The 25949-nt window shown below is 41.4% G+C and overlaps 1 protein-coding gene across 1 annotated transcript in view; it reads right to left on the bottom strand.

Annotated features, from left to right (window-relative positions):
* Nucleotides 1–7585: 7585 nt before the first annotated feature.
* Nucleotides 7586–25949, bottom strand: part of LOC130346293 (nuclear receptor subfamily 6 group A member 1-like) — a 78325-nt gene continuing 59961 nt past the window's right edge. Inside the window, exons 7-9 of the mRNA XM_056554533.1 lie at nt 11671–11792; nt 10051–10203; nt 7586–8037 (exon numbers count right to left, since the gene is read on the bottom strand). Of these exons, the coding sequence (XP_056410508.1) occupies nt 7949–8037; nt 10051–10203; nt 11671–11792 (364 nt within the window). The 3' untranslated portion in view covers nt 7586–7948. The remainder of the gene's footprint in view (nt 8038–10050; nt 10204–11670; nt 11793–25949) is intronic.

A 25949-nucleotide genomic window follows, 5' to 3' on the forward strand; every position in this document is an offset into this window, starting at 1 on the left:
GGGGAAAAAGCGCATACGGGGCAAAAATGAGCCGACCTGACCGAACGTTTCACTGCGGTCGGCTCATTGAAATGAATTACATACGGGAGCACATAGAAAGGCATACGGGAGCGCAAGTTTTTAGCTCTCCCCTGTCGTATGCTCTCCCGTATGGGGGGAAACGTAATGGGAACCCAGCCTTACATGAGGTATTTCCATATTCAGATGAGATGGGGTTACACATTTTGGGGGGCATTTTCTCCCATTACCCTTTGTAAAAATGGTAAATTTGAGGGAAAAACTGCAGTTTAGTGAACAATTTTTTCATTTACACATCTGAAAAGTCGTCAAACACCTGTGGGGTGTTAAGGCTCACTGTACCCCTTGTTACTTGCCTTCAGGGGTGTAGTTTCCAAAATAATATGCCATGTGTTTTTTTTTTTTTTTTGGCTGTTCTGGCACCATAGGGGCTTCCTAAATGTGACATGCCCCTCAAAAACCATTTCAGAAAAATTCACCCTCCAAAATCCCATTGTTGCTCCTTCCCTTCTGAGCCCTCTACTGCGCCCGCCAAACACCTGACATACACATATGAGGTATTTCCTTACTCGAGAGAAATTGAGTTACAAATTTTGGGTGGCTTTTTCTCCTATTACCCCATGAAAAAATTCAAAAACTGGGTCTACAAGAACATGCGAGTGTAAAAAATGAAGATATTGAATTTTCTCCTTCACTTTGCTGCTATTCCTGGGAAACACCTAAAGTTAAACTTTCTGAATGTCATTTGAATACTTTGAGGGGTGCAGTTTTTATAATGGGGTCATTTATGGGGTATTTCTAATATGAAGGCCCTCCAAATCCACTTCAAAACTGAACTGGTCCCTGAAAAATATCCAAATTTAGAAAAATTTTTGAAAAATTGGAAAATTGCTGCTGAACTTTGAAGCCCTCAGATGTCAACTTTATGATGAAAATATAAAGTAGACATATTGTATTTGTGAATCAATATATAATTTATTTGGAATGTCTGTTTTCCTTACAAGCAGAGAGCTTCAAAGTTAGAAAAAAGCATAATTTTCAATATTTTCATCAAATTTTGGAATTTTTCAGCAAGAAATGATGCAAGTATCGACAAATATTTACCACTAACATGAAGTAGAATATGTCACGAAAAAAACTCTCTTGGAATTAGAATGAAAAGTAAAAGCATCCCAGAGTTATTAATGCTTAAAGTGACAGTGGTCAGAATTGCAAAAAATGCTCCCGTCCTTAGGGTTATAATGGGCTCCATCCCCAAGGGGTTAAGCTATGCCACTGAGTGGGAGTCCTAAACTGGCAGGTATTTGGGGGGGGGGGGGCTTTCCTATGCACTTAGCTGCCATCACATTCAATTGTGAACAGGGGAGGGAGGCAAGGGCTTGGCTTAGTTTGAAACCTGGTATATGTGCCAGCATAGCCACCAAGAGGGGGTACTGCAAAACTGAAAGGAGAGTAAAAGGACAGTAGACATGTGTGAACAAGCAAGGTCAATTCAAATACATGGTCGACCATATAATAAATAGTGATGCTAACTTCTCCATAATGGCTCTTCATGGAGTATACACAATGTAAATCAAAAGATACGTATCACAGTGACAACCTGATTTCTACAGTAATAAAACAAACCATAGACGAGAATGTTAAAAGAATTCACATTTATTGATTTAAAAATCTCTAACACTTGCTAGACATGCTCTTTAAAATACATTGGTCACATTTTCAAAAAGGTAGTGGAGTTACAGATACATAAAGCTGCAGCAGGATTTGTGCTGTACTAAAGTTGAAAAAAAAATGCAGGGCAAGGGGGTAGTTTTTCAATAGGGTCTATCTTCAATTGGTATTATCCAGAGAGGACACATTCCTGCTTTACATTATTTACACAAATACATAGAATTATCACAAATATATCATTCATTCCGAAAAGGCAGCTGCCAAAAATACAGGAAAGCTATACTTTATGGGAAATGCCCTGCCTTCCTGTTATTTGGGAAAAAAAATAGTTTCTAGAGGCTCATAGTGAATCCATTCCATTGTGATGTAAGTACTATATGCACAGAGTAGATAAGACAACACTCCAGTTGAGGTGAGATCACTCTTGTGAAGATTTAGGGGAATTCCTTTAAGAATCCCCTATGGCCTTATAAGCGCTGCAACTCCTATAGCAATTCAAAAAGGAGGTAGTTTTCTAAGTGAGTGTGGTCTGCTCCAACAGCATAGGAATCTCAGCGTGAGGTAGTAGTTAGACATATGTACTTTGGTTTCAAATTTCATGAATACGGATATTCTGCTTTCATTCATAATAACTACAAAAACAGCAATGTCTTTGATGCAGAATGATCTAAGACACAAGACAGTGGTGACACCAGCGAGGCAGTTCATACAGTTTTCAATTGTTTCATTCATTTGGACTAATCACTCTATTGGACTTATTCGGTAAAATGGTGCTACCAGTCAAAATCTGCTGAAAACTAACGGAAAAACTGATAACTCTAATGTACAACACATCTAATGTTGTCAAAAGAGACCCATTACAGAGTTGTAGATAGGAACTGTATAAGGTAATTATTAAGTTGACTAAGCACAATGAGATGCCTCCTGGCATGATGGACAACTCCGTTAGAGGTCTCTTTGTTCTAAAATTCTTGATCCTACAAAGAACCTTGACAGCAATCTCTGTTATAGTAAGAACTTCTAAAGGCGGGTACACAAATGTGTAGTGATCCAGAGTAGCTGTGCTGAATCAAAAAATTTTAAATTCAGCATTTCCAATATTGTGAGTTAACAAGTCCAACACTGTGCCCCATTTCAACCTGTGAAGACACAAAGGGTCCAGATCCAGCTTGCTACATTTTTTGCCTTTTCATTTGGGGTGGCTCCAGCTTAACCAGACATATCTAAACGCAGCCTTAGTCTTAAGATGAGCTCAAAAACCCCACTACAGTAAAAGTAAATATGTGAATTTCTATACTAGAATCCATCATACGTTTCTTTTATACCACACTAAACACTATAAAACTGCATGTGATGTTACCAATGAAGCTCATTTTTGGTGGATATTAGTCCAAATCTGCTTAAGGCAACACAAGGGGGAAGATGTTCTTGTGTGTGTTACATTTTTCAAGAATTGTCAATGATGCATTCGATTCCTATCATTAACTCAACAAAACAGAAAGTTTCTTGGCCACTTTGCTTTTCTGTTTACAGAGATGTGAATTAAAATATACGGAATCTGTCCTTGCACCACATCTTGAAAGCACTTTACAATCCACTGATATATGAAGAAATTTACATTTTTAAAGACTTTTTCTGAAAAACACAAGGTTAAAACCGGTAAGGTTGAATGCCAAGGATGCAATTAGACTCTTGGCCAGTCTTTCTTCATAAACTCTGCTATAGCACAAGCACAATATTAGGCACAACTACATTAATACATAGATTTCAGGCCTGAGGTTTTGCGTCACATGGTATTTGTACATGTTAGTGTTAGTGACCGACTCAGCCGGTAAGCATACCCGTATTACCACTGAAAAAAATAAAGGCTTTTCGGCTCGTACAGTCACCAAGGGAGGGGAAGAATGTTTAGATTTATGTGCGTTAAGAGTGCTATGAGGACACAATTGTGCAGCAGCTGAAAACCAGCTAGGAAGTCCCCAAAGCTAAAACACTGAGTGGCTTTATGACTTTTAATGTAGGTTTTTTACAACATATGTTAGAGAACCAAGATGGGTGGCTCCTAAACCATCATACAGAAGGTGTCATGGAATGAATTAAGATCTCCTCTAATTTTGGTGAAAGGTTGACCATTGACTTAGTGTGAGCAGTGACAGCGAGTGTATGGTTACCAACCCTTACTTTAATTCTTCAGACAGAAAAGATACAATGAGGTAAATAATTGGGCTGCAGTTTTGCATAGATAAGTAGAAATGGTTATGTAAAATCATCATTACAAAAATGACTTCAAATCTTTTGAAAAGCTGGTGATCCTGTAAAGTTGTTGGACCATGGGATGATGGAGATCGGATTACAAATGATGAGGGAAAACAAGTGATATTCTATGTTATGACTAAGGCAGGTACTGAGGAATCGATCAAAGTCATCTACCCAGTGTCCTGCACTAGGCATTAGGCCACTTTCACATTTGCATCTGTACGTATATAGGCTCCCATATATATCACAAAACAAGTTTGATAAACCTTTTAATTGTCTACTTTGGCAGCTTTCCGATACTCTGCTATCAGATGATATTGTGGCAAATAAGGATTAGGTATGTTGGATTTATACTGCCCCATCCTTTTGTTTTTTGGAAAAATAAGACAATGCCAGAGGAGCCTGGTGGTAGCTTATCTCTCAAGAGCGCATAAGTTCTTGACTGAGCCTAACTTGAATATGTAGAAAGGGAATAGGAGAGAGAGCTGGCGGCTGAACAAATGGTCTGCCGAAAGCTGTTTCATGTGTATGGGAACCTCAAGCCGTAAACTAAGAGTGTGTCCAAAACACAGAAAAGATGCAGATCTATCAGACTTTTTCTTGGTTTATGCTCTAGTTATAGCTTTTGCAAAATACTAACCAAGAAAAATAAAGCCTAACAAAGTAAATCCGCTTTTCCTGCAGGTTGCTTTTTATATGGAATTAAATATATCCAATAACATAATATCTATGCAGCCCAAAAAGTTTCTACTGCAGACCTGAATTGTTGTTCAATGTATATTTTTCTGTCATTGGGACCATTTCTCAATGTACTTGTTGGTCAATAGACATCTTAGCCAATGGCATCTTAGAATTTAGCTTCTCAAACCAAAAAGGGCAAATTTAAAGCAAGTAACTTTGTATAAAAAAAGAGGAAATCTTAAAATCATGAAAATAAAACCTCCTTCCCTCCGGCATAACAAATCACATACAATAAAAATTTTAACCACAAAAACACAAAAGGCAAAAACAACAAACCAAAATAACCTAAAACACAAAATTCAACAATAAAATGGTTCTACCGATGGTGGTTAGAAAGATGGTGGTACATGAAGATTCAATCTATTTAGGGAACTTGGTTGCTATGATCATTTCCTCCAATTTTACACTATACCATGGGTTGCGAAATACAACTAAAACTGCCCCAAGTGTTGTGTTATGCCCTCGAGGGTCAACCCCAACCACTTCCTATGATATCTAAAATAAGAGGCAAACAAGTGTTCATGTCCACCTCTCCAGTTAAATCAATGGAAATTGCAGAAACATATGAGTGCTCTTGTTCAGGACACTGGTGGGATTTCCCAACTCCTCGAACACTCCATAAATCACTACATTTAAAATGTAATATATATAAATATGAATCAAGAAACCTTCATTTATCTACACTAGTATGGACATGTGTCTTTTAAAGAGAAGGAATATAAGAGAAATGTATCTAATATTCCAAAATCTACTGTATGTAATCATGAGGAACAAACTGTGATGCCTGAGCTTAGAACAATGTATTTTACCCTGTTTAAAATTCATGGGTACTTGTGCCTACAAGAAGATGTGGTTGAATAGGCAAAAGACAATGCCCTCCTGACCTGGTACACAAATGACAAAGGGGTGCACAATCAAATATGCACCTTGGCGAAGCAGGTGCCCCTCTTACTTAGAAGATGATATCCAAAGACAAAAATAGCAATGGCATAAAAGGTGCTACAGTAAAAACTAATGCTATAGGATTCAAAAACCTAAATATACTGTATATACCATATAGTAAAGCTTAACCTTCCTTCATTTACAAGCAAATTTACAACAAGTGGCCACAGCTTAAGGCCTGTTTCCTATCCAAAAATGTTGGCTGGTATGATCCATGTGCAGCCGCCACACCCGAGTCTGTAGAGCAGCAGCTCCCCTTGGATGACAGGAGTTAACATTTATGGAGGAGGCCATGGTTCTTCTTCAACCAGCTGTGTGCTGTGAATATATTCAATGCCAGAGGAAAGCAGCACCTAACACCATGGCATAAAATCTATTTATTGGTCTACATGTAAAATTGGAGGATAACAAAAATGCTGAGAAAAACTCAAATATGTACTTTTTATTGTATTATTTGTGTAAAAAAAAAAAATCATTGTATCTGGCTTTTGTAATCCTTTTTGTAATGATGCTTCACCACATCATTCCAGCTTCATTTTATTTAAAATATAATAAAAAATATGAGATTTTAGGTATCTCCAAGACATTTATGGGCTTCAATGTTTTAAATAACACTTTTTACCATTTGGAAAATATTTTTTTTCCCAAGGAGAAGGCGAAATTATATGTATTTTTTATTATATATTTTATTTTTGTTTAAAGGACATCTGAAGCGATAACAACTTATCCCCTATCCACAGGGTAGGGGATAAGTGTTTTATCGTGGGGTCCCCCCCGTGATCTCCCAAATGGGCCCTGGCACTGCCGCTCTGTGAGAGCGGCTAATGCGCTTAGTGTCGACCTCAGTGAGATCGACGGTATGCCCCCTCCATATGCCCCTTCCCCATACAGCTCTATGGGAGAGGCACGAACGCTGCATCCCCGCCTCTCCCATAGAACTACATGGAGGAGGTGTATCGGCCGTGGTGTCATGCTGCGGCCAACACACCTCCTGCATGGGAGAGCCGTGACCCCGTGCAAGAGATCGTGGATGTCCCAGTGCAGGGGGGGGGGGGGGGGTCCTGTGGATAGGGGGATAAGTTGTTTTTGCTACAGATTTCCTTTAACATTTTAAAATTCTGTATAGTTTTTTAAGCAGGATGGGTTAAATTATTGCTTGTTGAGTACATCTTAATGTAGCTGTTGAAGTTGATGACAGCTGTTTTAAAGGTGTCCTTCCACCTTGGTTGAGTTGGCTAAACCCACTATCTTCTGCCAACTGTCAAAAGTGTATGGTGGCCTCCAGACTCTTCACTCACAGATAAGGTTGTGGAGAGAAGAGTGGGGCTTGTTAGTTTTTTACTGCCTGACCCTATTGTTTTGGGAGAGGAGAAGCCATCGTCAGAGCTGTCTGACTGTGGCTTACCGTTTCCCTCCCCATAGAGGAAACATAAATGTCATGCCAGGCTGTTATGTACATTCGGAGATTGGCTGAATGAAAATTCCACTGACATGGCCATCTTTAAAAAAGAGGGATCAAAGCTGGATTTTAATATGTTCAATTCTTTTGTTCCCAAGGGAGATAGGCCGCAGCTGTAGGTGTCTAGAAGCACCGGTGTATTCCTCTCTCCCTACCAAATTGGTTAAACCAAGCATCTATGAGAAGGTTCAAAAGAAATAGGTGTCAGACAAAAGAGCACTCGGCCAAAAACTATCATTATGAGATCCCATTGTTACCGGTATGATCTACACAATTTACTTCTTGCCCAAAGCCAGACAATGTAAATATTCACAAAATAAATCATAAAATTCAGGGGAAAAAAAAAAACAATTGCACAAGTTAATCTCAGCATTTTTAGCAACAAAATCTATTATTAGAAAAAATTCAAACAAAATCTATTAAAAAAAAGTAATAATCGAGGTAGTTTTCTTTGCTCAAACTAATGAAATAAATTCTCACCCACTCCCAAAAAAAAAAAAAAAAAAAGGTAAATTTAAGAAAAATTACACATAAAATGGCAACACTGTAACATATCTATCCTCTCCCATAACAAGAAGAGAATCCCTCCCATAAAAAGGCTTTAAAAATTTTAGGTCTGTAAACAGCAACAAAATGCAACAACTGCATTTATGTTTGTGCACCCGTGTTGAAGATAATACATTCAACTCTGTCAAGAAATAAATAGATAAGAAAAGAGTTTAAAAAAAAAAAAAGAAAATAAAAAACATTTTTCTTTTTTTTAAATCTCCCATTCAGGGATCTCTAATTGTCCTTTTGTTTCTCCATCAACTGATGCAGGACAGCCCTGGTCCAGCATTTCGGTCAATCTTTGTTCATTCCTTACTCTTTAGTAGCACCTGTCTTGCACGAGTGGAGAAAAGCTTTAAAAAGCAGAGGCAATTGCTCCAGAGGTACATTCAGCAGTTTTCCTGTAAAACGTACAACAAAATTTTATTTTTTAAAGTTGCAAAAATTAATAGGTAGCAAATCTTTTTAATAAAATACACAAGCACTTTCCCAACTGTTTCCCTTCCCCTGTTCTTCACCATTTATTTCCCCTTTTAATGATGCCCTGTATGTCGGTTCCATGGATAGCTTTTGTAAAGCAACTATACCAATATACAGGACAGCAATGTCATTGCATACTGAAGATTGGAAAATCTGATGGCTTGCAATGAGCATACATTGTTTAACCATAGTTTTAGTGTTTAAAATGTTTATATATATATATATATATATATATATATATATATATATATATATACATACACTCTAGCTGAGTACCAGGCCCGGTTTTCCATCCTCATCCTTGTTGGGGAGGAAAATCAACAAAGGAGGAACCTTTTGACTTCATCCATATATTGTTGTCATATCCCAACCCCATATCTCGACCTCCTATCCCGACCTCTTATTCCTCATATGCCATCCTCCTATCCAGTCCTCCTATCTTGACCTCCTATCCCATCCTCCTATCTTCACCTCTTATCCCGTCCTCCTATCTTGACCTCCTCTCTTTGTGAGATGGGGTGTGGCTTGCTAGCCGGATTGACACATTCACCAGGAGATGCAGAGCGGAGCTTGTGGAGTAAGGTACTGGAAGTTCCATATACTCGCATGGGACTTGAAACAAAAACCCATCTTTTATGTAAGGGTGTAGGTAAGGGTGATATCATATCTTTTTATATGACATAAGTAATATGTGTACCAGGTATTATTGAAATATCTCCAGCCATATGGAAGTTATGGGGGAACATACATTTCCCATTGATTTGCATGGGACTTTAAACGAAAACCCCTCCATTTCACAAATGCGGGTAGTTGAGGGTTAAATTATATATATATATATATATATATATATATATATTTTAAGTGGACATATAAGTAATATGTGACCAAGTATTATCAAAATATCTCCAGCCGTTTGGAAGTTATGCAGCAACATATATTTCCCATAGACTTGTATGGGACTTTAAACAAAAACCCTGCCCCTGCCAAATGGGGGTGAGTAAGGGTTAAATCACCTATCCTGTGTTTGTTGTTGACATATTAGTAACATATGTGCCAAGTTTCATGTTAATATCTTTAGCCGTTTGGACGTGATGCTGGACCATACCCACACACACAGAGTTTTATATATATACTAGCTGAGTACCCGGTGTTGTCCGGTTTTTCCTTCCTAATCCTTGATGGGGAGGAAAATCAACAAAGGAGGAAGCTTTTGACTTCATATCTCGTCCTCCTATATTGTTGTCATATCCCGACCTCCTATCCCGTCCTCCTATCCCGTCCTCCTTTCCCGTCCTGTAATATGTGTACCAGTTATTGAAATATCTCCAGCCGTACGGAAGTTATGTGGGAACATACATTTCCCATTGATTTGCATGGGACTTTAAACAAATACCCAACCCTCACAAATGGGGGTAGTTAAGGGTTAAATTAACTATCCTATATTTTAAGTGGATATATAAGTAACATGTGACCAAGTATTATCAAAATATCTCAAGCCGTTTGGAAGTTATGCAGTAACATTTATTTCCCATTGACTTGTATGGGACTTTAAACATAAACCCCGCCCCTGGCAAATGGGGGTGAGTAAGGGTTAAATCATCCTATCCTATGTTTGTTGTTGACATATAAGTAACATGTGTGCCAAGTTTCATGTTAATATCTTCAGCCTTTTGGACGTGATGCTGGAACATACACACATACATACACACACACACACACACGTTGAGTTTTATATATATATATATATATATATATATATATATATATATATATAGATATACACACACATACACGTTGAGTTTTATATATATAGATATACGCACACACACACACACACACTTAACATTCATTTAACATTGCACTAAGAATAAGTGGGGCAAACCGATGATTCCCAAAGTCCTGGCCATCATGCAAACTAGTTGCCAAATACCTACCAGCAATATAGCGAATCTCAGGCAAACACATCATGAGGTCTGGGAATCTGCTGGGTTGATGTGGATACCTATACTCTGTAAAGTCCTGGCACACGTACCAATACCTCTTATTCAGCTGCTCAAGCTGAGAAATACTGCTTAGACCTTGGATATCTGTTGAGAAAAAACAAAAAGTTAAAATACATGCCCCTGCAGGACAGGCTTTCAGTTGTACCTGCTAAAAGACACTCAGAAATTAAAGGGGTATTCTAGTGCTGTAAAATTATTGTTGAGGGTGAAACAGGACCTTTCAGTTCAGCCAATCACTGGCCTCATATGTGTTCCCTCTCAGCCAGTGATTGGCTTAGCAGGGGGGTCCTGCTCCGATTGGGAGGTGGGTGTGGGTAGACCACAAGGAACTGCAACAGGAGCTGTAGTGGGAACTGCAGGAGAAGGTGGTAAGGCAAGTATATATTTATTTTCTTTATTTCACCAGCCCCAGCAATATATCAACAATTTAGGGACACCAGAATACCCCCTTTAACAATTAAAAACCACAGCAAACTGAAGTAAAACCATAAGAATGCGCAGGTTTTGACTTTACCTCTCCTGTTACATATGTCCGTATCCTTATTAAAGGGGTGTTCCGGCCTTAGAGGTCTGTTCGCAGGGGTCCCACCACTGGGACCACCGCGATCTCCGTGCAGCCCCCGGAATTTGGTGCTCGACACTGCTCCAGACCGAGACGTGACAGCTACGCCCCATCATGACGTCACACCACGCACCCTTTATTCAGGTCTATGAAAGGGGGAGGGGGCGATTTATTATGCGATTTATAGGGGTGTTCCGGCCTCAGACATATTAGATAAGATTTCTGATTGCAGGAGTTAGTCAGGCTCCTTCCCACAGATATGAATGGAGGGGGTGTGACGTGATGTCACGAGGGGGCGTTGTCGAGTCGTCACGTCTTGGGAGCAGCGCCCGGTACAGAATGCCGGGGGCTGCACGGAGATCGTGGGAGTCCCAGCAGCAGGACCCCTGTGAGCAGACATCTTATCCCCTATCGTTTGGATAGGGGATAATATGTCTAAGGCCGGACTACCCCTTTAAATCTTATAATAAATAGTCACCCAGACTGATAATACCACATAGTGCTATAAATGTTGTATAAGGAGTGGTAGTAGGGTCAAAAAATTGAATTCATCATTATAGTTATATTTTACATAATTTTTTTTTTTTTTTTTTTAACAGCAATAATAGAAAGAAAATAGATAGTTGAAGTGAACACAGCTTTGTAATATTAATCCAACAAATGAGAATGACACGATGTCAACCATGAGTGTATTTGTGTGGTCAACACATTGATCTACTGGTGTCAACGTTCCCAGATAAAGGGAGAACAGCTGGTGATTCTTCATACAATCCCTACTTGGTAAGGACTAATCTTCCAGTGCTTCTGCCTGTAATGCATATGTGAAGTGACGCGTGTTCTGGCCTTGGTGGCTGCACTAAATTGTTATTAAAATGTGATTAATAAATGGAAAGTTACTTCTTGCTCAGTCACAAATCCCATAAAACTGCTGTAACGCCACCTAGTGTTAACCCCTTGTCAATGCAAACCACAAAGCAGCGGACACTCACCTTGATTCAGAAAGTTAATGGCTTTCATGCAGACGTACTCTTCATTGCTCACTTTGATTTGGCTGAACTTTCGAAACAGGTAGATGAGTCTCTCCATCACTTCCATGCCTTCCTCACTAAATCTGAAGAAAAGTTCAGAAAATTATTATCAGCATTGTTTGAATGGCCACTGTCAGATTCAAAAACTTTTTATATGTTGTACACCTACAATTTTAATCTTTCTAATATACTTAGAATAGTAATCATGGGTTATAAAGAAACCCCATACCATCCAGAACATAATCCTGTCTGGCTGTACCATCATCTTTGTTCACAGGCATGGACAAAATGCAGTAAGTGAGGGTGGGAGTGGAGGGAGAGAGGGAGTTACAGAGCAGGCTGCAGTGATTGGATAAAGAGACCCAGCACAGCACAGCAGAGACAGGGAGGAAGATGAGTCATGCAGAGTTAGGGTACAGAATGACAAAGCAAGTGAGCAACAGATAGAAGATATATTTGTGAGAAATATAGGTGCTAGACACATAAAAAGTATATGTACATGATCAGGTATGCTTTAAGGGAAAAGAACATCTTTTGGCCTCTCCTGGTTGCTGGTTGGGGGTCTTAAAAGGCTACTCTGGTGGAAAACAATTTTTTTTTTTTTAAATCAACTGGTGCCAGAAAGTTAAACAGATTTGTAAATTACTTCTATTAAAAAATCTTAATCCTTCCAGTACTTATCAGCTACTGTATGCTCCAGGGAAAGTTGAGTTATTCTTCACTGTCTGACCACAGTGCTCTCTGTTGACACCTCTGTCCATGTCAGGAACTGTCTGGATCAGGAGAGGTTTGCAATGGGGATTTGTTTCTGCTCTGGACAGTTCCTGACATGGATAGAGGTGGCAGCAGAGAGCACTGTGGTCAGACAGAAAAGAACAACTCAACTTCCTGTGGAGCATATAGCCGCTGATAAGTCCTGGAATGGTTAAGATCTTTTAATAGAAGTAATTTACAAATTTGTTTAACTTGCTGGAGCCAGTTGATATGAAAAAAAATAGTTTTTCACTGGAGTACCCCTTTAAGACCGATGACGATCAGCTGGTCGCAGTAGCAGCTCTTACATTAAAAGGGATATCTGGGATAAAGCAATAGCTACATAGACTAAACAATCTTTTGGGGCTTTTCACACTACTGAAATCCACATTCATCCAAAATCCATGGTGAATGTATTCAAAGTTCATGATATGATCCAAGAGTTGAATTAAAAATCAAACTTTATTTAATACATCTCAGTCAAAGTTTTAGAACTTGTTGATTCATACTAAAAGCAAACACATTTTGAGAAAAGGGTGTTCTCCAAATTTAGGGGGTTAATCCTATCAGGGACTTTGGATACCACCACTTCAGGGAATACCAACTGGACAGCATCCATGCACCCTCCTGAAGCGGTGAACCCAGTATACATGCCAACCTTTTACAGGCTGTATTGGACATAATTAATGTATTTGAGACATAAAACCCACGCAGATTTTAAGGTAGTATATTCCACCTTGTTAATCTGAACAAACCCTTACAGTATAAACCATAACATTAACAGCAACATAAATATCATCCTAAATCAGTGTTTCTCTGGCTGTTGCAAAACTATAATTCCCAGTATGCCCGGACAGACTGGGAATTGTAGTTTTGCAACAGCAAGAGAAACACTGATGGGGCATGCTGGAAGTTGTAGGCACCCTGGTTGGGATACACTGTACTAATGTTAAATTTTCCTGTAGCGCCACCACAAGGAAAACACAGCATTACAGAGTTCCTATTAAAATCAATGCACTGAAGTGTATAACTGTGATGGTTCTGCCACTGCAGTGTCTCCCAACTGTTGAGCCTCCAGCTGTTGCAAAACTACAAAATACCAGCATGTCCAGACAGCCTTTGGCCTCCAGAGCAAGAGGCTCTATTAGCAATCCCCTTCACCTCTATTCAGAGTACCCAAATAGTGTACAGGATTTTTTTTTTTTTTTTAAAGACTAAAAAAAATAAAAATTCAGTCGGTCAGACAAGTACCGATATTCCAACAGTTCATTCCATAGTAGTTTTATACAAAAAGACAAAGCCTCGGGAGCAGATGATTGTTATGAAGTCTTTAGACATTTCCCAGCTCGGGGAGAGATGATGGTGCAGCAGCTGCAGAACACAGGCTGGCATGGCCTCAGGTGGGAGTGTAGACCAACCCGGACAATACAGCATACAGGAAACACAAGAATTACTGAGCGCCCGGCCGAGCGGCACAGACACAACGGCTTCCCATATAATCCTACTAATTAGACAGATAGTAACTGTTCCCTTGAACTGCTAACCCGGGGGGAATCTATTACACCATGTATGCATTTACACGCTTTAACAACCCAACTACAGGGCTGGAACCTCCTTCCAGGCCAGGAGAGTTCTGCAGGATGGATGACTTGCAGACGCCTTCTGAAGATATATTTTATATGTTACCTGCCCTTGTCTGAAAGAGGGCTAAGCTATGGTATATATTATGCATCACAGTCTCTACTGTAACCCAGAAAACAAGTAAAGTTAAAGGGGTACTCCGGTGAAAAACTTATTTTTTTGAACCAACTGGTGCCAGAAACTTAAACAGATTTGTAAATTACTTCTATTAAAAAATCTTAATCCTTCCTGTACTTATTAGCTGCTGAATACTACAGTGGAAATTCTTTTCCGTTTGAAACACAGAGCTGTCTGCTGACATCATGAGCACAGTGCTCTCTGCTGACATCTCTGTCCATTTTAGGAACTGCCAGCGTAAAAGGAAATCTCCATAGCAAACATATGCTGTTCTGGGCAGTTCCTAAAATGGACAGAGATGTCAGCAGAGAGCTCTGTGTTTCGAAAAGAAAATAATTTCCGCTGTAGTATTCAGCAGCTAATAAGTACAGGAAGGATTAAGATTTTTTTAATAGAAGTAATTTACAAATCTGTTTAACTTTCTGGCACCAGTTGATTTAAAAAAAAAAAAAAAAAGTTTTTCATCGGAGTACCCCTTTAAAGAAGATTTTACTCGCTAGAAAAAAAAATCTAATTGTTTCTTTTCTGTTATATTTAGTTTTTTAACGATTTTGTTGCAAGATCTCGTTGAGGGAAAGTTGGGTGACAAGCAATATGGCCATCACAAAAGCTCCAGTGGAGGCTGCCTCTTAAAGGGTAACTTCTGTACATCCATAGGATAGGGGATAAAATGTCTGATTGTGGGGGGGCTGGACCTTGAACCCCCCAGATCTCTTGCCCAGCGAGCCGGTGTGCCGAACATTGGCTCTTCTCTCACTTGGAGCGGGCGTGGTCAGCACACCGCCTCCATGCATCTCTATAGGAGAGCCAAAGATACAGCGCTCGTGTATCTCCGGTTCTCCCATACAGATGCATAAAGGGGGCATGTTGAGAGATCGCTCTTTATACAAGAAGAGCCGGGGTCCCAGCAAGTTGGACCCCCAGTGATCAGACGCATTCCTCCCTCAGGATTGGTTGGAGGTACCAGCAGTTCAACATCTAATGATCAGACACTTATCACCTATGCTGTGGTTGTCACTATGGAATAACCCCTTTTATTATTCAGTGATGGCCCCCTTTAAAAAGGTATCACTAGAAAGATGTATAATTTAGGGTTCTAAGAAGGCTGGAGGACAACCTATGTAGGTGTATATTGGTCATCAACCAAAAACAGATATAACTAACGTTCCCTACACACTTTAGTCAAAAGTCATCCGAACCTTACAACTTCGATGGGACCGACTGTCTAAAGTGTAACAAGCCTTCTGCCTCTCCCCTGTCATCATCTGTGAGAAGGAAGGGGCATGTTGGATTTCAATTGCCTGCCCCCTTTGCTCTCACAGATATAAGATACTGCCAGAGCTGTCTGACAACAGCTTACACCTCCGCTTTCACTATCAAGAACATGTAAAAATTTGGCCATCTTGAACATTCATGTATATGCAGAGATTTAAAGAGATAACCGATCAACCGTCTGTGTATTAGTGCTGGGCGGTAAACCGGTATGAACCGGATACCGTTTTTTTTTTCTTCCACGGTATGGATTTTTGCCCATACGGCTATACCGGTCGGGCCCCTCCCCCATCCTCCGGATGAATTGTAGAGCCCAGCGCGGCACCCTCACTTGTCACGGTGTGCTTATGTGGCCCGATTCACAGAAGCTAATCCATTTACTGTGTCCCCCCGCTGCGCCTGTCAGCCAGTGTCCCCGCGAGCACGATCAATCCCCACCGCTAGCGGGATCCATGTGCCCACTAGCGGTGTCACAAGAATGCCTCCCGCGAGCACGACCGCTACCATGACCGCTAGCGGGTCCCTGTGCCCACTAGCGGTGTCACAAGAATGCCGAGCGCGGCTCTGTTCCCCGTCCCTGTCAGCTCTCAGGGTAAAGGAACAGATTTACAAGCCTAGCGTTAGCCCTACGCTATTTGCGTAGTACTGCGCATGTGCAGTACTACGTTAGCTGCGCGCGAGGCTTTTAAATCTGTTCCCGTACCCTGAGAGCTGACAAGGACGGGGAACAGAGCCGCGCTCGGCATTCTTGTGACACCGCTAGTGGGCACAGGGACCCTGCTAGCGGTGATGGTAGCGATCGCGCTTGCGGAGGGCAGATTTGGCACCGCTAGCGGGCACAGGGACCCCGCTCGCGGGGTGGGGGGACAGGCGGTAATACCGTGATAATAAAAAAAATACCGTGATATTCATTTTAGGCCATACCGCCCAGCACTACTGTGTATGACCAGAAATATACTACAAATATTGTGATAATTGTTTTATGGGATTATATAAGCCTTTAAAGGAACAGTCCAGTCAAAATTGGTGCCTAGATTTATTTTTCTGCCCAACACCAAGACTGTTTGATTCTATCAATCACAGCTCAGCTTTCATATCTTATCGAGCTCTGGTGAAATGAAAGCTCAGATGTGATTGGTTGTTAAGGGTAAAACCAAACAGTCTTAGTGTCAAGCAGATTGATAAATCTGGGCTAAAGGCTGTCCGGACATGCAGAAAGTTGTATTATTTGCAACTAAAAACACAACACATAAAATTATATTAATACATTAAATAATACAATATTATAATGCATTAAATATAAACTAGGACAGAGTGCAGGATTATAATAATGCCATAAATTATTGATTAGGGCCTGTAATTAAGACACAAGAGAAATTATCATGTTATGACCACTATTTATCTAATGTGTATAGCGAGCTGGAGAAGACCGACCTCATGTTCCACAATGCTCACTTCACAATAGGAATTGTATGTGTTTATTTCGGCACTACAAATCCACGCTACCTCAGCCAACAAAATAATATTGGAGTGTTGAAATTATTTTCACAAGACTGAATGCTCACAATAAGAAACAGCAGGTGCAGAGATTGCAGAACTGCCAGGTGCCCGGATCCCACGCTGAACCGTCCTAATGAACTATATACTGGTGCAGTGGGAATTCCTCTAATACAAGCGGCTGTGACTTCTCCTTATTCCTTCATTTCACTGCAGAATTATTTTATTTTTCAAGAGATGTACCGTATTTTTCGCCCTATAGGACGCTCCGGCATATAAGACGCACCCAATTTTAAAGGAGGAAAATCTAGAATACAATGTAAAGTATAGGACAGTTATCTTCAACCAGCAGACCTCCAGATGTTGCAAAACTACAACTCCTGGCATGCCCGGACAGCCGTTGGCTGTCCGGGCATGCCAGGAGTTGTAGTTTTGCAGCATCTGGAGGTCTGCAGGTTGAAGACCACTGGTATAGGAAGTAATACATGTCCCCACTGCTCCGGACCCGTCACCGCTGCCCTGGATGTCGCCCTCCATCGCTGTCGCCGCATCCCCGGGGTTTGCCCATCGCTCCAGAATGTTTCTGCTGCCTGGTATCCTCGCTCTCTGTCGCCGCCATCACGCCGCTACGCACGCCGCTCCTATTGGATGACGGGACGGCGTGCGCGACGACGTGATGACGACGAAGGAGAGTGCTGGCCATGCAGGGGATCCCGGCACGGAGCAGACACAGAGGAGGCAGGTAAGGTCCCTCCCGATGCAGCCGGGTTAATGTCACTTTCGCTTCAAACGCGGCGGTCAGCATGATGTCCTGTATTAACCGCGGGTCCCGGCCGTTGATGGCCGCAGGGACCGCCACGATAGGTGTTTATTCGCCGTATAAGACGCACCAACTTTCCCCCCCTTTGGGGAAGAAAAAGTGCGTCTTCTACGGCGAAAAATACGGTATATCACTTGGTTTTCACATATGTCGTACTTGTGTCTCTTACTCTGGAGGACCTGTCCTGTCCAGATTTACAGACATTTTAAAATGGGCTCTTAAAAGAGGTACCCAGCCACATGGTAAGCAGGGTGTTGTAGGGATTGTCCCTATTAGCAGTATAGGTTAAGAGAGACTGATTGCAGAGAGTCCTACTGCTAGAACCCTTATCGACAATAACAATAACTGTGGATAGGTGATAAGAGTCTATCTTGGGACAACTCCTTTTAGGATGCATTTACATGTTCAGGTTTTTGCAATTATTCAATACAAAGCCAGAAACAGTTATAAATGGACATGTATAACAGAAAGACTGAGGCCGGCATTTATCATTGTAGGTGTAAGTGAAGCATTTTTCTACACCTTTTTTTGTGTGCTGATAAAAAAAAATTTAGGAGCACCAAATGTATTAAATGGTCACAGAACATTTGATTAATTTTGTGCAGGTCACATTTTCTAAAATTTCTCTCTTCACATACACCAAAAAGCTAAGCTAAGTCTAAGCTTTGCGCTTTTCACAAAAAAGGCGCAGTTCATAAAACCCTTCCATATCATGTGTATTGCCAAAATCAGTGGATTGCAACTCAAAATCAGCAGAAATGTGTAAACCAAAAGGCGCAAATAAACCATGCTTGCGCCTTTTTTGCACCTTTTCTAGACACAAAAAAACGGTCTAAAGAAATGATAAATGTCGGCCAGAGAATTTCCTTTATAAATCCATTACTTTGTATTGAATACGTGTACTTAAAAACCTTCATATTATTTCAGTCTGTTATCAACTGTATATATACAGTCATGGCCGTAAATGTTGGCACCCCTGAAATATTTCTCACAGAAAAGGATTGCAGTAACACATGTTTTGCTATACACATGTTTATTCCCTTTGTGTGTATTGGAACTAAACCAAAAAAGGGAGGAAAACAAAAGGACAAATTGGACATAATGTCACACCATACTCCAAAAATTATTGACACCCTTAACTTAATATTTGGTTGCACAGCCTTTGGGAAAAAAATTACAGAAATCAGTCGCTTCCTATAACCATCAATAAGCTTCTTACACCTCTCTGCCGGAATGTTGGACCACTCTTCCTTTACAAACTGCTCCAGATCTCTCTTATTGGAAGGGTGCCTTTTCCCAACAGCAATTTTAAGATCTCTCCACAGGTGTTCAATGGGATTTAGATCTGGACTCATTGCTGCCACTTCAGAACTCTCCAGCGCTTTGTTGACATCCATTTCTGGGTGCTTTTTGACGTATGTTTGGGGTCATTGTCCTGCTGGAAGACCCAAGATCTCGGAACCCAGCTTTCTGACACTGGGCTGTACAGTGCGACCCAAAATCCATTGGTAATCCTCAGATTTCATGATGCCTTGTACACATTCAAGGCACCCAGTGGCAGAGGCAGGAAAACGACCCCAAAACATCATTGAACCTCAACCATATTTCACTGTAGGTACTGTGTTTTTTTTCTTTGTAGGCCTCCTTCCATTTTTGGTAAACAGTAACATAGTTAATAAGGTTGAAAAAAGACCAGAGTCCTTCAAGTTCAACCTATATCCCTAATGAGTCCCTACTGAGTTGATCCAGAGGAAGGCAAAAACCCTCATACTAGAGGTAAAAATTCCTTCCCGACTCCAAATATGGCATCAGAATAAATCCCTGGATCAACGTTCTGTCCCTATAAATCTAGTTTGTATAACCAGCGGTGTTATTACTCTCCAAAAAATGCATCCAGCCCCTTTTTAATTCTTTTACAGAGTTCCCCATGACCACTTCCTCTGGCAGAGAGTTCCATAGTCTCACAACCCCGTCTGTGCTGGTGTAGAAACCCTCTTTCCTCTAGACGTAGAGGATGCCCCTTGTTATAGATACAGTCCTGGGTATACACAAATAGGATAGGGGATAAGATGTCAGATCGCCGGGGTTCCACTGCTGGGGACCCCCGGGATCTCCACTGCGGCCCCCCGCTATCATTACTGCACAAAGCAAACTCACTCTGTGCGTAATGACGAGCTCAGGGAGGACAGAAACCTCCCGTGGAGCAGAAGGGCCGTGACGTCATGAGGGGGCGGGGCTGTGATGTCACGAGGGGGCGGAGCCTTGAGATAACGATGCTCCGGCCCCTGTATTGCCCGTCATTACGCACAGAGCGAGTTTGCTCTGTGCAGTAATGATAGCGGGGTGCCGCAGTGGAGATCTCAGGGGTCCCCAGCAGCAGGACCCCGGCAATCTGACATCTTATCCCCTATCTTTTGGATAGGGGATAAGATGCTAGGGGCAGAGTACCCCTTTAAGGTTTGTTTTTTTGCAGCCCGGGCACAATAGGATAAAGAAAAGCTGCGTCGGAGTACTCCTTTAAGTGTGGAATTTGATTAGGCTATGTTCACATTAGCGTTAAAATGACAGGACTTAGCAGAGAAAAAACCTGAATGTCAATTTTCTTTTTCTCTGCTAATATTATGAAAAATAATAGACATCTGAGGTCATGTTTACACCTACCATTTCTTTCAAAGTGGTCCAGACCAGTAACTCCCTGGAGAACTGCTGAGTACCCCTGGGGGTACTTGTACCCCAGGTTGAGAACTACTGCGCTAGGACTGCTCGAAAATGCGCCATCTTATAGATGGCAATGCATTTTCGAGCGGAATTCACAGAAAGAGTAGACATAGATGCTGGGATCGGAATTTGCTGCAGAAATTCCGCAATGTGCACAGTGGGACTCCGTTGTATGAACATGGCCTAACTAAACCCAGAACGACCCCATTTAAAGTGAAGGAGACCAGTTGGGTTCCATTGGTGCCACAACCTCTGCCCCAGCCACTTTATCAGTAGTTGTGATGGAGCTCCACACTGATGTGAATGTAGCATAAAAAGTCATTTTTTATAGGATGGACAAGAGTGGTGCTGCTTTAGAAAAATAAATAAATTAAAACCTTATTTTTAATCCTGAACATTTCCTTTTAATAAATCAATGTATCATTACAACTGACCGGAGGCTCACTAGACCGATGTAACACTATGAATTGGTCTTTGTGGTAAAGCTTTTGTTGCAGGCGATAAGATAAGAGCTCTGCTGGGAGTGGGAGTTCATAGCAATGTGAACTTCTCCCAGATTCAGAGTTTTCATGGCTGCTGAGCAGTGTCACCAACAAATGGAGGTGTTCCGACTGAATCCTGAGGTGTAGGAGTGCTAGAAAGGAGCCACATATACAGAGGTTCAGATATCTTTTGGGTGTACGAGCTTGTTAGTGGTGCTCTGGAGCTGGCTAGAGGCTGGTGCAGCTGTGTGTGAACCCACAAGCAGCCCTAAATCACACTGGAATCTGGCGTCTGATAAGGGGCTGATTATGGGAAACACACGTCGTAAATCACTGCACATATTACATAGCCTGAGAGGCAGATAAGCCTAGATTTAGAGACGGACCAATACATGCAACGCAAAGACCCTGGCTCATTTCTGTTAATAAATGGCTCCAAAGGCCAGGGATCATAGTTGTAAAGAAATGTTACATTTACTTTAATGTGATATCTGAACTTTGGTGATAGGGACGAGGTAACTTACAGGGTAATGTGGCACGGCTGTTCTGTGCCATTTAACCAACTATGCAGCAACTATATTTCTAAACAAAACGGTAAGTGTTCATCTTAGCTATAGTAAGTGTAGAGGTAGCCTAGACCCCTCGGCAAAAAATATTAAACAGAAAAAACTTTCAGCTCACCACATGCCTATTCTGAATGGAGAGAGTGTCCTGTAGCAGGGAGCACGGAAGATAAACGCCAAGCCATATCCTTGGTTATTCGACAATAATTTTAAAGGAACCCCTCCGCAGCGATCATGTTCTATTTATGATACTCGTGTTTTGTTATGTGGCAGAGGGGTCTAGGAAATCCAGAAACAAAATTTAAGGGCTCCAGCTCCACAAAAAATGTTAGTAAAAATTTTTTTAAAAAAATCCCAAAAGGACAAAGACAAACATAATGTGCTCTGATGAGTTAAAAATCCACGTCCACCGACGCATTTTGAACAATGTTCTTAGTCATGACATGAGACCCTCACACTCTGCATGTTGTATATACTGTATATACTGAGGTGTTCACCCTCATACAAACATAGCTCCACCTATTGCAGTTGGAGCCCCTTCCAGCTGGAAGGACTTGTAACAAATTATCCCAGAAGAAAGCGAACTTCAATTGTAAAAACAGTACATTCACACAAGACCCAATTCAGCAAAGTTTCAAAGAATCAATGGAAAAAAATCATATTCACTGTTAAAACATTGATAAATATACACTGGATCGCGCCAGATATTTTATGCAGGTTGTCCGTTGAGCGTGGATTGCAGGAGCGATCCAGTGTATATTTATAGATGTTTTCACAGTGAATATGATTTTTTTCCATCGATTCTTTGAAACTTTGCTGAATTGGGTCTTGTGTGAATGTACTGTTTTTACAATTCAAGTTTGTTTTCTTCTGGGATAATTTGTTACAAGTCCTTCCAGCTGGAAGGAGCTCCAACTGCAATAGGTGGAGCTATGTTTGTATGAGGGTGAACACCTCAGTATATACAGTATATACACCATGCAGAGTGTGAGGGTCTCATGTCATGACGAAGAACATTATTGTTTGAAACGCGTCGGTGGACGTGGGTTTTTAACTCACCAAAGCACATTATGTTTGTCTTTGTCCTTTTTGGATTTTGAAGCATTATGGAATAAAAATTAAAAATTTTTAACTACCATTTTTTATGGAGCTGGAGCCCTTGAATTTTGTTTCTGGATTTGGTACACCCCTCTGCCACATAACAAAACACGAGTATCATAAATGGAACATGATCGCTGCGGAAGGGTTCCTTTAAAATTTTTTGACAATAATAACTTCACATTAGATATATAACTTAAAGTGTTTCCCAACCAGGGTGCCTCCAGCTGTTGCAAAACTACAACTTCCAGCATGCCTGGACAGCCTTTATACACTATGTGTGACCCTAAGCTTAGGGTGTATTCACATGTACAGTATTATGCACATATTTAATGCTCAGGATTTGAGCTTGAGTTAAATGTAAAGCAATTGACTGAACATAGCTTCAAATTTTGCGCATACAATATGCGCAGGATATTGTATGTGTGAATACGCCCTTAGGGTAGGGTTACACGTAACTGATAAACAGTGTATTTTACGCTGCGGACCCACCAGTGACCCGACCCATAGTGTGCCTCCAGCTGTTGCCACCCTTGGCCCTATCTCGCCCCACCCTTGGCCTGCTCGCAACGGCAATCCGCCGCTCTGAGCAGCCACACAGGGGCCTGCGAATCGCCGTGCGCATGTGCAGTGTACTCAGACATCGCGGCTGCTGTGCTCAGAGCGGCGGATTGTCACTGCAAGCAGGCCAGGGGGCGAGGTAAGACAGGGCAGGGGGTGGCAACAGCTGGAGGAACACTATGGGATGGGTCACCGGCAGATCCACAGTGTAAATACGCTGCGGATTCGTTACGTGCGACCCTACCGTTCGTATACTGTGCAGATTTGATTTAATTTAAAGCTGTGTTTAATAATTTAGTTTACATTGTAATCTGCAGCAGAAAATCCTGCACATCAAATCTGCGCAGAATACTGTACATGTGAACACACCATAAAGGTGTACAGCATTGATCAAAATGAATTACAGACAGTAACATTATAGTGAAAAGTTAATTATTCCTGAATGTTAGAAAAAAAAAACCTATTCAGTAATTTTCCCATTCAGATGCTAAAATACTCTCCTTGTCATTTCCTATTCACAAAGGGCACAGTCCATTACAATAACAAGCTATGATATTCCTAATGGCCTATTAACTTGTGTGAGAATGTTTTCACTCACTGCCAGCTAGCAAAGATATTGACCATAGTGTGGAATTAAAGCACATGTTAGAAACTTGCTTAAAGAGAACCTGGCATCAGATTTTACCATATATAACACATGGCAATGCGTTGTGTATGGTAAAATTGCCTTCCTTACCGCACCCAGGAGACATTACTACTGTCAGCAATTGGTGAAGATATGAACTTTTTAAAGGGTGTCCCCTGCCAGCCGTGGAGTAGTCCCCGGGCAGGAGCCATTCTCTTTAAGTCCTGTCTGGTCGGACAGCAATCGCGCCCCCCCATTGTGATCGACAGCCTGTGTCACTGCTCTGCAGCATAAATCAAACTGCGGGGCATGGTTTACGCCTGAATGGACTGGACTACAAGAGGATAGCTGAGTAGACTGGACTACAAGAGGATAGCTGAGTAGACTGGACTACAAGAGGATAGCGGAGTAGACTGGACTACAAGAGGATAGCTGAGTAGACTGGACTACAAGAGGATAGCTGAGTAGACTGGACTACAAGAGGATAGCTGAGTAGACTGGACTACAAGAGGATAGCGGAGTAGACTGGACTACAAGAGGATAGCTGAGTAGACTGGACTACAAGAGGATAGCTGAGTAGACTGGATTACAAGAGGATAGCTGAGTAGACTGGACTACAAGAGGATAGCTAAGTAGACTGGACTACAAGAGGATAGCTGAGTAGACTGGACTACAAGAGGATAGCTGAGTAGACTGGACTACAAGAGGATAGCTGAGTAGACTGGATTACAAGAGGATAGCTGAGTAGACTGGACTACAAGAGGATAGCTAAGTAGACTGGACTACAAGAGGATAGCTGAGTAGACTGGACTACAAGAGGATAGCTGAGTAGACTGGACTACAAGAGGATAGCTAAGTAAACTGAACTACAAGAGGATAGCTGAGTAGACTGGACTACAAGAGGATAGCTAAGTAGACTGGACTACAAGAGGATAGCTGAGTAGACTGGACTACAAGAGGATAGCTGAGTAGACTGGACTACAAGAGGATAGCTGAGTAGACTGGACTACAAGAGGATAGCTAAGTAGACTGGACTACAAGAGGATAGCTAATTAGACTGGACTACAAGAGTATAGCTAAGTAGACTGGACTACAAGAGGATAGCTAAGTAAACTGGACTACAAGAGGATAGCTGAGTAGACTGGACTACAAGAGGATAGCTGAGTAGACTGGACTACAAGAGGATAGCGGAGTAGACTGGACTACAAGAGGATAGCTGAGTAGACTGGACTACAAGAGGATAGCTGAGTAGACTGGATTACAAGAGGATAGCTGAGTAGACTGGACTACAAGAGGATAGCTAAGTAGACTGGACTACAAGAGGATAGCTGAGTAGACTGGACTACAAGAGGATAGCTGAGTAGACTGGACTACAGGAGGATAGCTAAGTAAACTGAACTACAAGAGGATAGCTGAGTAGACTGGACTACAAGAGGATAGCTAAGTAGACTGGACTACAAGAGGATAGCTAAGTAGACTGGACTACAAGAGGATAGCTGAGTAGACTGGACTACAAGAGGATAGCTGAGTAGACTGGACTACAAGAGGATAGCTAAGTAGACTGGACTACAAGAGGATAGCTAAGTAGACTGGACTACAAGAGTATAGCTAAGTAGACTGGACTACAAGAGGATAGCTAAGTAAACTGGACTACAAGAGGATAGCTGAGTAGACTGGACTACAAGAGGATAGCTGAGTAGACTGGACTACAAGAGGATAGCTAAGTAGACTGGACTACAAGAGGATAGCTAAGTAGACTGGACTACAAGAGGATAGCTAAGTAGACTGGACTACAAGAGGATATCTAAGTAAACTGGACTACAAGAGGATAGCTGAGTAGACTGGACTACAAGAGGATAGCTGAGTAGACTGGACTACAAGAGGATAGCTCCCGCCCAGAGGACTACTTACGACCACCGGAGGACACCTTCCAAAGTTCATATCTTCACCATTGCTGCTGGCAGGAATGTCTCCCAGGCATAGTAAGGACGATGATTTTACCATATATAACTCAGTGCCATGCTCTATATCTGCTAAAATCTTATGTCAGGTTACCTTCAACTTTTCAATGGGTACTACATGTTTTTCCTTAA

This window comes from Hyla sarda, unplaced genomic scaffold, assembly GCF_029499605.1.
Source record: "Hyla sarda isolate aHylSar1 unplaced genomic scaffold, aHylSar1.hap1 scaffold_78, whole genome shotgun sequence".
NCBI classification, from domain to species: domain Eukaryota; kingdom Metazoa; phylum Chordata; class Amphibia; order Anura; family Hylidae; genus Hyla; species Hyla sarda.